Genomic DNA, 16,314 nt, shown 5'->3' on the forward strand with positions numbered 1-16,314 from the left:
CTCTGTTGATTGAGTGCTGTCTGGTGTATTTGTAGAGAACCTAGCTGGTAAGCCAGCCCTACAAATCCCCAGTTCTCGAGCTGCTGCCCCAAGGCCACCAGTGTCTACAGCCAGCGGGCGCCCCCAAGATGATACAGACAGCAGCCGAGCCTCACTCCCGGAACTGCCCCGGATGCAGAGACCCTCGTTACCGGACCTCTCTCGGCCTAATACCACCAGCAGTACAGGCATGAAGCACAGCTCCTCTGCCCCTCCTCCACCACCCCCGGGGCGGCGTGCCAACGCACCCCCAACACCTCTGCCTGTGCACAGCAGCAAAGCCCCAGCCTACAACAGAGAGAAACCCTTGCCGCCCACACCTGGACAAAGGCTGCACCCTGGTCGCGAGGGACCTCCTGCTCCACCCCCAGTCAAACCACCTCCTTCCCCTGTGAATATCAGGACGGGACCAAGTGGCCAGTCTCTGGCTCCTCCTCCTCCTCCTTACCGCCAGCCTCCCGGGGTCCCCAATGGACCCTCCAGTCCCACTAATGAGTCAGCCCCTGAGCTGCCACAGAGACACAATTCTTTGCATAGGAAGACACCAGGGCCTGTCAGAGGCCTAGCCCCTCCTCCACCCTCCTCAGCCTCTCCGTCACTACAGAGTAATAGACCACCTCCCCCAGCCCGGGACCCTCCCAGTCGGGGAGCAGGTAAGTGCCTGGAAGCACCTTTTTTCCCTCTTAAGAATTGAGTTTATCTTCTCAGGCTTTTCTCCAAAGCCTGCCTTCCGCAATTGAAGGGAAGAATTCACTTATTCATTCAGCAGGTTTACTGATTGCCTTTTTGTGTGTCACACTCTGTTTTTAAGGAAACAGCAATCAATAGAAAAGACAGTAGAGTCCTGTTCTTTGGACAGTCAAGCAAATAATGCAGATGTAGGTATAGATATATAGATAAAGACATAGTATGTAGATGCTTTAGAGAAATCCAGAGCAGAGAGGAACAGGATATACAGGGGTGTGGAGGGTAGTGGTGGTATTTTCTGTTGCAGGGGTGGGGTGAGAGGAGGGTTAGGGAAGGCCCGACTGACTGATAAGGTAACAATCAGGGAAGACTTGAAGAGAGTGTCCGGGTGGGCTAAGCAGTTATCTCGGAAAATAGCTATTGTAGACATTTGGACCAGCAAATACAAAAGCCCTGAGACTGGGACAGCAGGACTGGAATGAGTGAGGGGGGAAGAGTGGCAGGAAATGGAAGTCAGGAAGCTAGATTTCCAGAGGAGAACACTGTAGGACTTTGTCAAGATTGGCATTTACTTAGATGCTGAGCCACTGGAGGCGTTGAAAGAAGCTTTGCGTAGCTCTTAAAAGGATGACAAACTTGGGGTGCCTGGGTGGCTCAGTTAGTTAAGCGTCTGCGTTTGGCTCAGGTCATGATGCCAGCGTCCTGGGATTGAGCCCCACTGGACTCTATCTCCCTCTGCTGCCCCCCCTGCTTGTACTCTCTCTCTCTCTGTCAAATAAATAAATAAGATCTTTTAAAAAAAAATCAAAGGATGACAAACTCCTATGTTGAAAACAGACTGCACAGGGACAGAGGTGGCAAGGGAGACCACGTAGGAGGCTGTTGCAGTCAACCAGGCAAATAGGTAGGACCGCAGCAGGTTTGGGAGAAGACAGGTGTTTGCTTTGAAACAAGTCAAGTTTGACATACCTGTTAGCCAGACACCAATTCATTATTTTCTTTTGGATGTCTGTCAGACCCTGAAGTTGAGGAGAAAAGTCTGGGCTAGAGAAATTTGATACTAAAGACTGTATGCTGGATGAGCTCACCTAGGGAGTCAGTCTAGGTAGAGAAGAGGTTGAGGCCTTTATATTAGAGCTCAGAGAAATGGAGTAGCAAGCAGGGGAAGCCAAGAGCCCCTAGTGAGGAAGAAAGAAAATAAGCATGCTGGAAGGATGCCAAGATCGAGTGATCAGCTCTCTCCAGGACTGAAAACTCAGAATGACAGTGATCTTAGCAACATGGAGTCCTTTAGGGGAACCCCCAAACAACATGATATCCTTTTGGTAGTTTCAGTGGAGTGGTGGAGGATGAGGGTGAAAGTCTAATTGACATGTGTTTGGGAACTTGGGGATAGGAGGAGAGGAATTGGGATAGCAACGTAGAAGTCTCTGAGTTTACTTAAAGGGGAGCGGGGATGGGGGTGCAGATGAATGGGTGCTGCAGGAGAATGTGGGATTGAGGGTTGGGATCCCTCCTCTCCAAGATGGGAGATATTTCAGCATCTCTTTGTACACTGAGGAAATGATACAATATAAAGGGGGGAAATTGCCTGAGTTATAGTCCCTAGAAGGCTAAAAGGAATGGAATATTATTCCTAGGTAAGGGGTTGACCTTAGATAAGAAGAGAGGTAGTTCTTCCATGGTAACAGGAGGGAAGGCAGAGTGCCTAGGCATAGGTGCATGTGGGCATAGTGGTAGGAGCATGTGCAAAGTTTCTTCGTTTTTTTCTTTTCTTTTCTTTCCCCTCCCTCCCTCCCTTCCTTCTTTCCTTCCAGCCTTCCTTCCTCCCTATATTTATTCATTTGAGACAGAGAGAGAGAGAACAAGCAGGGGGGGAAGGGCAGAGGGAGAAGCAGGGTCCCTGCTGAACAGGGAGCCTGGACATGGGGCTCTATCCTAGGACCCTGGGATTATGACCTGAGCCAAAGGCAGGTGCTTAACCAACTGAGCCACCCAGGTACCTCTGCTGGTTTGTTTCTTATTGGTGAAATAGAAAGCAAGGACATCTATTAATGAGGGGAGGAAAGAAGAGGGGCAAGAAGTGGTCCTTGGGGAGTGTGGGAGAGTGAAGAGGGTGGGGAGGTGTGCTGGGCTAACCAACAGCACGAAAGGTCCTCTCAGGATTAGGAGCCGTATGCTCAAAGTGAGATTTGCACAGTGTCTGTTCTGTATGTGTCTGTTTGCAGGTACTGCAATTTATGTTTATATGTTTGCAGGGTGCTGAGTAGGGACAGCATGGTATTTAACCAGGGTTACCTTTTTTAGACGAATGGGTCACTAAGGAAGAGTGGGGCAGGGGAGCTAAGGGTGTAGGTCAGGGAGTGATTTTAACAGTGGACCATGAGCCTAAACTGGGTGAAGAGGGGAATAAGGAGCTCTAAAAAAGTAGAAGAGGTTGTGTAGTCTTTACAAAATAGCGTGACTGAAGGTAGAGAGAGAGACCTGAAGCTCTCTGGAACATTCTTAGACCCAGGAATTTTGGCTCCCATGGCCTCTTGTATCATTGAACTTTGAGCCACATCCTCTACAAATGGCTTTTGAGCTTTTAAATAGTTCTTGCAGGTTTGAATCATTAAGAAATTAAGTCAGTAGGAAGCACATATTGAAAGCCCATTAACCTGCGCTGCTGCTTGGTGAAGTACATGAGGATTCGTATTCTCGGAGCTGGCAGTTCAGCATACAGCAGTCGTCAGGTAACATGGTACTTTCCTGAGCCCTTTTCTCCCTGGCTTTAGCCATAAGAACCCTAGCCCTAAGGTGGCCTTTGCTTCTATAAAGTTTAGGTTAAAAATTATTTAACTTAGGGATTTTTTTTTTAAGATTTTATTTATTTATTTGACAGAAATCACAAGTAGGCAGGGAGGTAGGCAGAGAGAGAGGGGGAAGGCAGGCTCCCTGCTGAGCAGAGAGCCCGATGTGGGGCTCAATCCTAGGACCCTGAGATCATGACCTGAGCCGAAGGCAGAGGCTTTAACCCACTGAGCCACCCAGGACCCCCCCCCTTTTTTTTTTTTAAGATTTATTTTTTCATTTGTCAGAGCAAGAGCACAAGCAGGGGGAGTGGCAGGCAGAGGGAGAAGCAGACTCCCTGCTAAGGAAAGAGACCAGTCCTGGGCTTGATCCCAGGACTCCAGGATCATAATCTGAACCAAAGGCAGACACTTAACCAACTGAGCCACCCAGGCATCCCAAGGATTTTTTTTTTTAAAGACTCTTTATCAAAGCAGAACCCATATCTTTCTAACCCTATCCAAGGAATAGAAGTGGGGGGAAAATGTAATTTCTGTGGGTTTAACTGAGTAGTTTATTTATTTATTTGACAGAGATCACAAGTAGGCAGATAGAGAAGGGGAATCAGGCTCCCCGCCGAGCAGAGAGCCCGATGCAGGGCTCGATCCCAGGATCCTGGGATTATGACCTGAGCCAAAGGCAGACGCTTAACCCACTGAGCCATCCAGGCACCCCTATTTTTCTTTAACTAAATAATAATTATTATTATTATTATTTTAAACTAAGCTGTAGGCCTTATATGGGGCTTGTAAGTAGCAGCAGTTCTTAGAGTGATAGCACTGAGAGAAAACTGAGATATTTAAATCAGAGACCTTGTCAGTATTAGCTCTCTGACTTTGGGCAGATAGCTCTGATTCTCTGAGTTTGTTTTCCTCATGTGTTCGTAGAATCTTCAGTTGTGGCTGTAAATAAAAGTATGTATGAAAGTGCTTTGTAAACTGTAGTATGCTGATAACTGTTAGTGGTTTTATGCAAGGGTTTCCATGTAGTTCATGGATTATCTCTTATTAAACCATATTATAACAATGTTACATGATAATATACTTTTGTTTCTATATTAAGTATTTATATTTGAAAAAGTGTGGAGTCTTTTGTCTTCCCAAGGTGCTCAGGGACCAATTTTATTGGTCCGTAGGTTTTCTGAATTTTTTCTTTGCAGAGTAAAAAACACTATTTTTTTTTAAAGATTTTATTTATTTATTTGACAGAGAGAGATCACAAGTAGACAGAGAGGCAGGCAGAGAGAGAGAGAGGGAAGCAGGCTCCCTGCTGAGCAGAGAGCCCGATGCGGGCCCCTGAGATCATGACCTGAGCAGAAGGCAGCGGTTTAACCTACTGAGCCACCCAGGCACCCTAAAAAACACTATTTTTAAGGGATTTTTTTATTTTATTATTATTATTTTTTAAGGAATCAATATTACATGCTCAAAATTGGGTTTACCTAGGTTTACAAAAGGTGATCTCCCACCCCAGGTTTCTTTTACAAACTGCTTCTTTCTTATGGTCCTTGGGTTCCAGCTCTGTCACCTGAAACGGTCTTAAAACTGTATGTGACAAAGAGCCCAGAAACTTACTGGAGATGGCAGAACCTTGGGACGAGCATCCCTGGGGGAGGGCTGCGAAGGAGCAAGCAGGTTGCTCTTGGTCCTGCTCTATTTGGCCAGTCTGGTTTGGCTCTAATCACTGCCACCTGTCCAGTGTCTAGCTGGTATCCTTTTTTTTTTTTTTTTTTAAAGATTTTATTTATTTATTTATTTGACAGAGAGAAATCACAAGTAGATGGAGAGGCAGGCAGAGAGAGAGGGAAGCAGGCTCCCCGCTGAGCAGAGAGCCCGATGCGGAACTCAATCCCAAAACCCTGGGATCATGACCTGAGCTGAAGGCAGCAGCCCAACCCACTGAGCCACCCAGGCGCCCCAAGCTGCTATCCTTTTGAGCCTAGCTAACCCTGGCTGTCTTATAATCCCTGGCCCTCCCCTAGAATAGATACAGACTCTGAGGGTCCTGAGAAATCGGGGTTTTAGGGAAATATTTAGAAGGTGACCTAAAAGAGCTTTGGTTTGGGAAGATTTGGGATGAAATCAAGGTTTGGAGATCTGTGAAGTTACTGCTTCCAATAACACCTGTTCATACTTAAACCTTGAAAAGAGTGAGGGAGACATTCAGAGTGCATCTTAGGGGAACCAAAAACTAACATTTACTGGGCCTACAGTGCTGATCCCCTTGTCTACATAAATCATCCCATTACTGTTTCATTCATAACTGTGGTCACTCTACAGAAGTTCCAGCAGTAATTTAGGAGGAATAAGAAGATACACTCTTGGGGGCCTGGGTGGCTCAGTTGGTTAGGCAACTGCCTTTGGCTCAGGTCATGATCCCAGAGTCTTGGATCGAGTCCCGCATTGGACTTCCAGCTCCACCGTGAGTCTGCGTCTCCCTCTGACTTTCTCTCCTCTCATGTTCTCTCTCTCTGTCCTATAAGTGAATAAAAACCTTAAAAAAAAAAAAAAGAAAAAAAAGAAGATACACTCTTGGGTGCCTCGCTGGCTCAGTCAGTAGAGCATGTGACTCTTGATCTCAGGGTTATGGATTCAAGCCCCACAATGGGTGTAGAGTATACTTATAAAAAGAAGAAGAAGGTGATAGATGATGCACTCTTTATCACTAAACCAGTGTTGTCTGTTAAGGCAACTAGTCTCTCCTGTATTATTTAGGAAACAGCTACTTATGGGACATGGCATTGGTACCACAAACTTCCGTCTGTGGGTTATACATTTGGGGGGAAGTTAATATAGTACTTGGGATAGTTATGAAAAACAGTGTGGGCATAGTGGAAAGAGCAGAAGTGTGCTGAGTCTGTTAGATCTGTGACCTCATATAAACACCCTGAGTCCCAGTTTCCTCATTTGTGAAGTAGGAATAATACCACATACTTTGTGGGAGTGGCGGGAGAATTTTTAAAGTGTAATGCCTATAAAGTGCCTGGGACCAGGCCTGGAATATAACAGAAATCAAACAAATGGTGGCTGCTCTTTTTGTTAGTTAATGAAAAGAATAGAACATAATTACAAACACCTTACTTAGAACCTATTCCAGTGACGTTGCCATATCTTCAGACACGTTTTTGATGTTGCCTTCTACTTGGTGGTGCATTTTGTCTTTTTTTTTTTTAAGATTTCATTGATTTATTTGAGAGAGAGAGTGCGTAAGCAGGGGCATGGGGAGAGGGAGCAGGGAGCCTGATTCAGGGCGTGGTCCCAGAACCCTGGGATTATTACCTGAGCTGAAGGCAGATGCTTAACTGACTGACCCACCCAGCATGCCACATTTTTAAATGGGCCTTTAGGTGTGAATTTTATTTTTGAAATGTGGAGTCAGATGTAAGTATGAATATTTTTATTGATGGTTATGTGACCTCAGAAGTAAGATATGAAGGGCACCTGGGTGATTCGGTCAGTTGGCCATCTGATTCTTGGTTTCGGCTCAGGTCATGATCTTGGAGCCGTGAATCAAGCCCCATGTTGGGCTCCATGCTCAACAGAGTCCGCTTGTCCCTCTCCCTCTGCTCCTCCCCCAAGCCAGCGCACATGTGTGCATGCACTCTTGTAAAACAGAGGGAAAATCTTTTAAAAAATCTTTAAATCTTTTAAATCTTTAAAAATCTTTTAAAAAAGGGCGCCTGGGTGGCTCAGTGGGTTAAGCCGCTGCCTTCGGCTCAGGTCATGATCTCAGGGTCCTGGGATCGAGTCCCGCATCGGGCTCTCTGCTCAGCAGGGAGTCTGCTTCCTCCTCTCTCTCTCTGCCTGCCTCTCTGCCTACTTGTGATCTCTCTCTGTCAAATAAATAAATAAAATCTTTAAAAAAAAAAAAAATCTTTTAAAAAAATTAAAAAGAGGCACACCTGGGTGGTTCAGTTGTTAAGCGTCTGCCTCTGGCTCAGGTTATGATCCTGGGGTCCTGGGATCGAGCCCCATGTCAGACTTTCTGCTCAGCGGGAAGCCTGCTTCTCCCTCTCCCATTCCCTCTGCTGTGTTCCCTCTCTCGCTGTGTCTCTCTCTGTCAAATAAGTAAATAAAATCTTAGTAAATAAATAAATAATAAAAAAAGAAAGATGTGAGGGAGAGAGGGAGAAAATCTTTTTTTTTTTTTTAAAGATTTTATTTATTTATTTGACAGACAGAGATCACAAGTAGGCAGAGAGAGGGGAAGCAGGCTCCCCGCTGAGCAGAGAGCCGGATGCGGGGCTCGATCCCAGGACCCTGGGATCATGACCTGAGCCGAAGGCAGAGGCTTTAACCCACAGAGTCACCCAGGCGCCCCGGAAGAAAATCTTTTAAAAATTTTTTTAAAAGGGGCACCTGGGTGGCTCAGTGGGTTAAGCCTCTGCCTTGGGCTCAGGTCATGATCTCAGGGTCCTGGGATCAAGTCCTGGATTAGGTTCTCTGCTCAGCAGGAAGCCTTTTTTCCCCCCTCTCTCTCCCCCTGCTTACGATCTCTGTCAAATAAATAAATAAAATCTTTAAAATAATAATAATGAAATAAAAAAAGAAATGAGATGTGAACATCATATAATATTTATGGGTCTGTCTGGTTAGAAACTGGGTTTGGGGCGCCTGGGTGGCTCAGTGGTTAAGCCGCTGCCTTCGGCTCAGGTCATGATCTCGGGGTCCTGGGATCGAGTCCCGCATCGGGCTCTCTGCTCAGCAGAGGGCCTGCTTCCCTCTCTCTCTCTGCCTGCCTCTCTGTCTACTTGTGATCTCCCTCTGTCAAATAAATAAAAAAAAAAATAAAATCTTTAAAAAAAAAAAAAAAAAAAAAAAAAAGAAACTGGGTTTGGAGGCAATTCCCGAAGAGGCATTCCCAGTTTTTTTTGAGCAATGAGCCTATCATTGGAGATACGCAACTTTTGCAGATGAACCTACTATACATATTTTGAGAATCACTCATTTTAGTCAGTACTACTACGTGCTAGAATAAGTGACACAGCCTCTAAATGCTGTTGGAGAATAAAAAAGGAGGGGATTAGAATAGAGTGCATTGCTTTAGGAAAGCCTGGAAAAGATGGGCTTGAGTCGAATCTTAAAGGAGAGGTAGGGCTTGGTAGTGAGGGAAGAGGGATGGCATTTCCGCGTCTTTTGGGGGAGTCACAAGAGCAAAGCATATATGGTTTAGTTTAGCCAGCACATGATGGTGTGCCTGCAGCGTGCTGTACGTTTGGCTGAGCTTGGGAAGTCGGATGACTGGACACTGCCCTGACTTAGTGTGCTGGGGAAGAGACACATAACATGAAAAATTATGATACAGTATGATAGTGTAGTAGAGAGATAACAGCGGCGACAGTGGGATTCTCAGCCTAGGGAATCAAGCAAGGAAGAGGAGAAGGTGAGATCAGGCTGCCTGGCATGGTAAATTGCTGTGTAAGAAAGGAGGATGATGGGGTGTGGCACAGTTGGGGTAGAAGCCAAGGATTTGAAACTTCATGATAAAGGAAATGGAAAAGTTTGAGCAAGTATTTTGGAGGAGATTAGTGAGTTGGTATGCAGATGGATTGGAATGGCAAGAGATGAGAGAGAACATTTGGGAAGCTTTGTGCAGTGGAACAGGCTAAATATGAGAAAGCCTTGAACTAGGATTGTGGAGGAAGGCAGGGAAAAGATCAAGAGCAGGCGGAATTCTTGATTGACTTGTCACGGAAAATGAAAAGGGTCACACATTTATTCTGGACTTTGGGATCTGGAAGAATGTTCCCGCTGTTGAATAGGAGTGAGAGGAGGGTGAATTGGATACCTGACATGCTGCCTAGAGGCTCCCAGAGCCCGGCTCCATGGGAAGGCGCCAAGGCACTCCTAGCATACATCTCTCAAATTCCCCCATCCCTCACCATCTCTGTATCTCAGCCTAACTGCTTTGGATTTTCCTTGCAGCTCCTCCACCCCCGCCACCCATGATCCGAAATGGTGCCAGGGATGCTCCCCCTCCCCCCCCACCGTACCGAATGCATGGGTCAGAACCCTTGAGCCGAGGAAAGCCCCCACCTCCTCCCTCAAGGACGCCAGCTGGGCCACCCCCTCCTCCTCCACCACCCCTGAGGAATGGCCACAGAGATTCTATTACCACTGTCCGATCTTTCTTGGGTGAGTAATAGCTGGGTAACAGTAATCGCTGTTTCAGTCTCATAGTTCTTGTGGTGACTTCACTAATTCCAGTGGCCACTCTAGAGCAGGAATGGTCACTGGGTATCCTTTGTTCACAACAGTTTCTCTCCTCACTGTCCCTCAGACTTCTGGGTCCCCTCCATTGACTTCCCTTGCCTGATATGAATTCTAGGTATGATTGCTTTAGACGAGTTGGAAGTAAAATCGGTAGGTGTTGTGCTAATAGCCCCAAAGCTACTCTCTTGCTCCCCAAGGGTCATTTGTGGTTAGCTTTGAGGTCAGAGACTATCCTTTTCAGGATTATTCAGACAGGAATGATGTATCTTCTTAGGAAGGAGAGGGCCTTTCTGGACCTTTAAAACAACAACAACAAAAACCCGTGGTACACAACATTAATAATACAGAGCCACGATCTAGCAGTGCTCCTTTGAGGAAGTTACTTCACTTCTCTGGGCCTCACTTCCCTCATCTGTGAAATGAGGAGGTTGGTGAGATCAGGAGTGTATCAGATTTAACTTTTCCAAGGTCATAAATGAGTCTCCAGCCTCACTTTAGAGATTCTGATTCATTGATCCTAAGATGGAGCCCCAAGCAAAGGTTGTCCATAGGGTTTCCTCAGATCCTCTGTTAAGGATCCCTAGAAAGATCTGTACAGTCTCCTTCAAACCTGACACTCTAGATTCTTGAATCATTGCCTCTTCTCCGCCCCCAGTCTCATTCTGTTCCTAACTGGTGGACCAGGGTTTTTGGAATGTGTTTGAGCTATACCATTTGAAAAATCTGAGCCTTCTTCTAGAGGGGCCAGGGAAAGAGGGAGCGGAGGCCATGAGATGGCTGTTCCAGCTCTGTGGTAGTGCTAAATGAGGGTAACCTGGGCCCTAGGGGAATTATCTGGTCAGATCTCTCACTAAGCTGGTGACAGAAATTCCCATTTTAAGTTAATGTCTACCAATCTGTGGATTCAGTTCAGTTGGTTTCCCATGGTGACAGCCTCTAAGATGGTTTTTAACTGAAACAGAACTGTATTTCCTTCTCTTCCCGTGCAAACAGCTGGGCTCCTTTCCTGTTAAGTGCCTGATTTTTGGTGGAAAGATTTACAGGACTAATTCAAAGACTCATTCCTTAATGTAAAGAGCCTCTGAGCATATCCTCTGTGCATGCAAAGTGCATAGAAAGATGCTGTTGCTGGCCTCAGGAACCTCAGTTATGGGCCAGGCAGGCCCTTGTGGTCCATCAGAATTCGAGGGAGATCAGCAAGGGGTGGAGGTCAGAAGTGGTACAAAATATGTGGGAGCACAAGAAAGGAGGATTTGACTTAATATTCTGTTCCTTTCCCAGATGATTTTGAGTCAAAGTATTCTTTCCATCCAGTAGAAGACTTTCCTGCGCCAGAAGAATATAAACACTTTCAGAGAATATATCCCAGCAAAACAAACCGAGGTGAGAAGAGTAGTCAATGAAAGTTTTTCCATAATTCTGTAGGAAGTAGAATTGGTCATTTTTTCTTAGATTTAAATTTGTTTCTCCTCATCTGCATTTTCTTAAGAAAACAAGGGAACAACAGAACCAGTCCCTAAATTTTAAAGGTTAGCTTAAAGAACCTGTCTCTCATGTCAGGAATGTTCAGGTTATTCAGGGTTTGGTGGTTGACCTTATGAATGTGGTTTTTATTTTTATATTTTTCAGCTGCCCGTGGAGCCCCACCTCTGCCGCCCATTCTCAGGTGAAGCCTGGCTTGGTCCTGTTCCTCAGGAAAAGGATGGACCCTCTCCTCTGCTCAGATGGTCCCTTCCATTCCCCTGAAACCTGCATGAGAGCTCCTGAAGTGTTTCTCCAGTGCAACCCATCTCTAGACACCAAGCGTCCTCCCCACTCACCTCCATCTATGCATCTCGTCTCTAGACTTGGTGATTGGACTCTTTATATTGACAGTAGGGTCTCAAACCCTGCATCCATCCCTCCTCTTGCAAGCCCTGCTAGCCAGATGAGGAAAACGCTTCCATGTTTCCTGCCTTCCTCTTGGGGAAAGGTGCCTTGTTATGATGAATGAACTCATTGTTGGGGCAGGGTGGAGAATTGTACTCCTACTTTCTCCTACCCACTGTGGGGGAAGCGTGGCCGTTGTACTATTTTTCCTCATTTAGGAGGCTGGCATGGCCAGGACTTCTGGGGGGGTGGGCATTTTTAGTGAAACAGGAAAGGAATTTGCAGAGAAGTGATCTGTTTTAAAGGTCAAGTTTGAAGAAAAGGCAAAGAAATGGGTCTGCTTTCTGTTTAGGGGTATTTTGGTTTTGCTCTCACCCCACCCCATGCCACCAACCCAGGGAGAAGTTGGATATTATAAACACTAAATACTAATCAGTTGAACTAAACATCTAATAAAAAGAGGGTGAAATAAACTGGGGATCCTTTTAGAGCTAGTCAGTTTCTCTGCAGCAAAGGGGCCAGGAGCCATTTGTGCCCTCTGGGACTCCCTGCCCATTTGCCTGTTTCCTCAGGGTGCTGAGGCTGAGGGCTGTTATTCCTCTCTGCACTGCCCATCCCCTCAAGAGACAAGTCACTTTGATTCATTACAGATTCACAAACTCCCAAAAACCTGCAGTGGGAGATGGAAAAATAGAGTGTTGGCCTTGACACCAATAAAGTCTTTTCTGACTGGCCCTGGGGGCCTGCTCAGAGACTTTAGCCCCTGTTGGGTGCCCCGGGATGACAAGGGAAGGTGAAGCACCTCGTGGAAGGGTCAACTCTGTGGGTTATGAAGGACTTTAAGGCCCATTTGTTCCAAAGTTCACAGCCCATCTGATTTAGCAGGTACTTCTGTTCCTTTCTCCACTACTCTTCCCTTTGCAAGACTGCAGGGGTTAATATAGCAGAATAGAGAAGGGTGAGGAAGGTTATGGGGACAGTCAGATTCCTCTGTGCCAGGAAGCACAAAGACTTTGGTGAAGTGTGCCTCAGTCCAGTTGATCTTCCTTGGCAGCCAGCAATATGTTTTTTCGTCTTCCAGGTCCTAGTTCAAGGACACAGGGGAAATAGAGGGCCCCAGTCTAGGTAGAAACTGAGCTTGTATAATGGGATGGGACTTCACCATTCTCTCACAGCAGGATGGAGCTCCTGGGCTCTACATATGGATGGTTTGGTTTGCTACAACTCTTGCTGAGTGCAGAGATTGCTCAAAGCTTGGAGTGAGAGCAGGGGAGGAGCCAAGGCTATTCCTTGAAGTGGATGGGGAAAGCCAAATAAAAATTTTCACCAGGTACATCACAGGCTTAAATTACCTTTGGGACCTCTTCAGTCTGTTGGATCACAGACTAAGGATCTGTGCATGGTGCCCAGAGAAACCCAAGTCTTCCCATGCAGGTGGGAGAGCTCTCAGCTTGGGTTCTTTATTCAGGGTCTGCTATCCTTTGCCGTTCCCTGGACTACATTGACTCTTGGGACAAACCATGATGAAGTCTGTCCCCAAACCTTTTCTAATCATTCTCTTTATCGTTTTTATTTTCAAATCTGTTAACAGTTGTCTCTCAGCAGTATCCCCAGCATTCTGAAGCCAGTAGTGCTGAGACAGGACGTGAGTGGAGGGAAAAAGAATACAAGAATTAACCCTGCAGCAGAGTTCCAGGGGAGATGCTGACCAGTTACTGAACTTGGACTGTGAAGTCCTCCCATTTGTTTTTGAAATGGGAGTTGATGCCTTTTGTATAATATTATCAAAGTATATCCTTTTTTCCCCCTTTACTCAGACATAGAGCTTCAAAATAAGTATCACAAGTAAAAGCCAAACCCCAGCTTTTCATTGGGGCTGATATGTTCCTCCTCTGTGACCTGCTGCCTCTCCTACTCCCCAGCATTTGGACTGTGTCACATAGGTATTGATAGTATTCTAATTTTCTTGGCCTCATGAAAAAAATGCCTGGGCCTAGATCTAATCAGAGGGATTTTCTTCTTGAGAGCATGTTGATGGCACAGTACCTATTTAAATGTCTTTGCCTTATTGTCCCTCTGTTAATAACAGATTTATTATCATGTATATTTACTATTGAAGAATGGGAATGTGATCCTCATAGTTATCGATCTATTTTGTATGTTGTAAAAAGCTTGTACTATAGATTTAAGGTGGGCTGGCTGCAAGAGCACTAAAACTTCTCACCTTTTAGCCTGCTCTTCTTACCTGCTTGTGGGAGTGCTGTCTCTTCAGTGGGAGATGGGGTGGTCTCATGTTGAGACTCTTGCCCAGTCCCCTTAACCCCCTTAATTCCCTCCCAGAAGGAAGAGACATTGCCCAACTAAGCATCAGGAAGCTGTGTTATAAGCCTCTGGGTGGGTTTGGTTTTATGTTTTTCTCTAGTGGGAAAAACTTAATTTCTTTCCACCCTTTCTGGGAAGCAGAGCAGTGGCTTCCGGGTTTTTAAACGAGCTATATGCCCCTCTTCCCCCCTCTTCTTTGGTCACCAAACTTGGATCAAATCATTTTGATATTCCAGGTGTGGTTTTTCTGGGTTCTTCTGGTTTGGGGGATTTCCTCCAGCTGCAGAGCCCCATCATCCTCACGGCCTGGGCTCCCAGAGTGAGGGTGCTTAGGGCTACCCCACCTGATGGATGTGAGACTACTTGTCTCCAGAAATGCATCCCAGCCCTCCCAACTGGCCAACACAAGGAGACTAGCCACTGGCCATTGCACTGGGGGCATCCCCTCACCCCACAGCTTCCCAACTTGAAATCCAGATTTACCTCCAGGGAGAGGTGAGAAAAATTGTAAATAGACTTGCTACAGAGCAACTCAGGGTTGGGGTGTGTTTTAATTCTCCTGATCACTTGAAATAATCTGTAGGCTGAGTGCTTATGGGAGTGGGGGAAAAATGTGACTCCAGGGTCCTTTCCTTCTGCAATGCTCTGGGGGTGGAGTATAGGGCATCTGAGGCCCTTTGATGGCACTACACTGAGCTGTCTGTCCTTCTGGAAACCCAATCTACAGTCAACTGCAAATCCAATTCTTCACATTCCAGTTGTAGCCTTTCTTTCCCTACTGAATCTCAGTCCCTGGCAATGTGGTCAAGGTGGCTTTCTGTAAGCCACCCTGATTTAGGGAATGGAAGGCATTACAACTCTGCCTTCAAGACTCATCTCTTAAAAGCAAAATGAAACAAAACTACAGCCACCTTCCAAACACATAAAAAAATTTGAAGGATAATTGTTAAGCTGAAGGAAGGATTTGGTTCCATTCAACTCCACGGTCATTGTGCCTTTACTTGTGTTAGATTTCTGTGCTTTCTTCCTCTCTCTCTTTGAAGCAATTAAAATCCTCCTTGATAACTATTTCCTTCTACTCTTGTTTCTAACACCTTAGTGGGTTTCCTCTCGAATTGTCTTAAATCTCATTCCACTGGTGGCAGAGGGGCCAAGCCTTCTTTTCTTATGTCTAACCTTTGTCCTTTCCCACGGGACCAGCATGGAAGTGCTAGTCAACACTGAATAAAAGACTAGAGTGTTGTGCGCAGTGTGTGTGTGTGTGTGTGTGTGTGTGTCCATCTTTGCATGTGGATCAGTTTATTTTCTTTTAAAAAATAATTTATTGTATGATTTATTTTGGAGATATATTCCAATTGCAGTGCTCCCTCCTAATAAGCAGTGATTCCTCCCCCCCACCCCCCACCCCTCTACAATGTATAATCTGGTCTCAGGTTGGATTCTTTGGTACACTTCTTTCTTCTGGAAGCCGTGCAGTTTAATTAAACCTTGCTTAAAAACAAAAACAAACACCTGAAAACTGTGTACTCTTGTCTGGAACACTGCCTCCAGTGGTGGCATAGGGAGCGGAGAACATTTGTTGCTTCTGTTGAGTGTGGTGGTTTGACTCTAGAACCTCTAAGAAGGTAGCTACACTGACTTGGGCAGAAGCATCTGCAGCTTCCCAGGGTTCTTCCCTCCTCCATTCCTGCTATATTTTGAATATCACAGTTCTTGTTACCCATGCTCACCTGGGTGACTCTGGTAGTTCTGGTCATCATTTATACGTTTGCCATCTTACCTTCCCGATGCCCATGATTTCAGGGGACCCAGGATGCGCTCTGGCCTTGTGTCCTCTCCTCACATCTCTTAGGATTCTTTCTACTTGTGTTGCATGGCAGGTTGTCCCACTGAGGTATGGAAGAAAAGGGTGGGGACAGCAGATGGACTGTATGTGTCTATTGTTATTGCGGGTGTTGGCTTTTTTTCTTCCCTGCTTTTTACGTTGCAATCTTGGCTGGCTTTCTTGAACTTCGACTTGGGGTGTGAAAAATGAACCAGACATTCTCTGCTTACTGTGGTCAGCTGACATAATCACCACCAAGACTTAATGAGCTCACCTTGCGCTTTCATCGCTAGGAAAGATTTTGAAATTATTTCCCATACTGATTCATAATGGGTGTGTGTATGAATCACTTTCACGTAATTTAGATATAAAAACTTATGAGAGGGAGGGGGGAAAAGGCCTCCTTTCATTTTCATCCATACTTCCCAGATTGGCTGAATCCCTGATTATTTGACCCATCATTGTTATTAATATGATTAATAAACTACCTATTTATTGATTTAATTGTTCCTCCTGTGACTTTAGCCC

At 45.7% G+C, this 16,314-nt stretch overlaps 1 protein-coding gene across 5 annotated transcripts in view; it reads left to right on the plus strand.

Annotated features, from left to right (window-relative positions):
* Positions 1–16,285, plus strand: part of WIPF2 (WAS/WASL interacting protein family member 2) — a 51,050-nt gene extending 34,765 nt beyond the window's left edge. For 4 of the 5 annotated variants that reach the window (XM_032322499.1, XM_032322500.1, XM_032322497.1 and 1 more), the window contains 4 exons: positions 36–692; positions 9,483–9,692; positions 11,052–11,153; positions 11,400–16,285. In XM_032322499.1, the coding sequence (XP_032178390.1) occupies positions 36–692; positions 9,483–9,692; positions 11,052–11,153; positions 11,400–11,440 (1,010 nt within the window). In that variant the 3' untranslated portion in view covers positions 11,441–16,285. The remainder of the gene's footprint in view (positions 1–35; positions 693–9,482; positions 9,693–11,051; positions 11,154–11,399) is intronic. The other variant, XM_032322502.1, reaches the window with a different exon arrangement.
* Positions 16,286–16,314: the final 29 nt, after the last annotated feature.

This window comes from Mustela erminea, chromosome 18 (assembly GCF_009829155.1).
Source record: "Mustela erminea isolate mMusErm1 chromosome 18, mMusErm1.Pri, whole genome shotgun sequence".
NCBI lineage: Eukaryota > Metazoa > Chordata > Mammalia > Carnivora > Mustelidae > Mustela > Mustela erminea.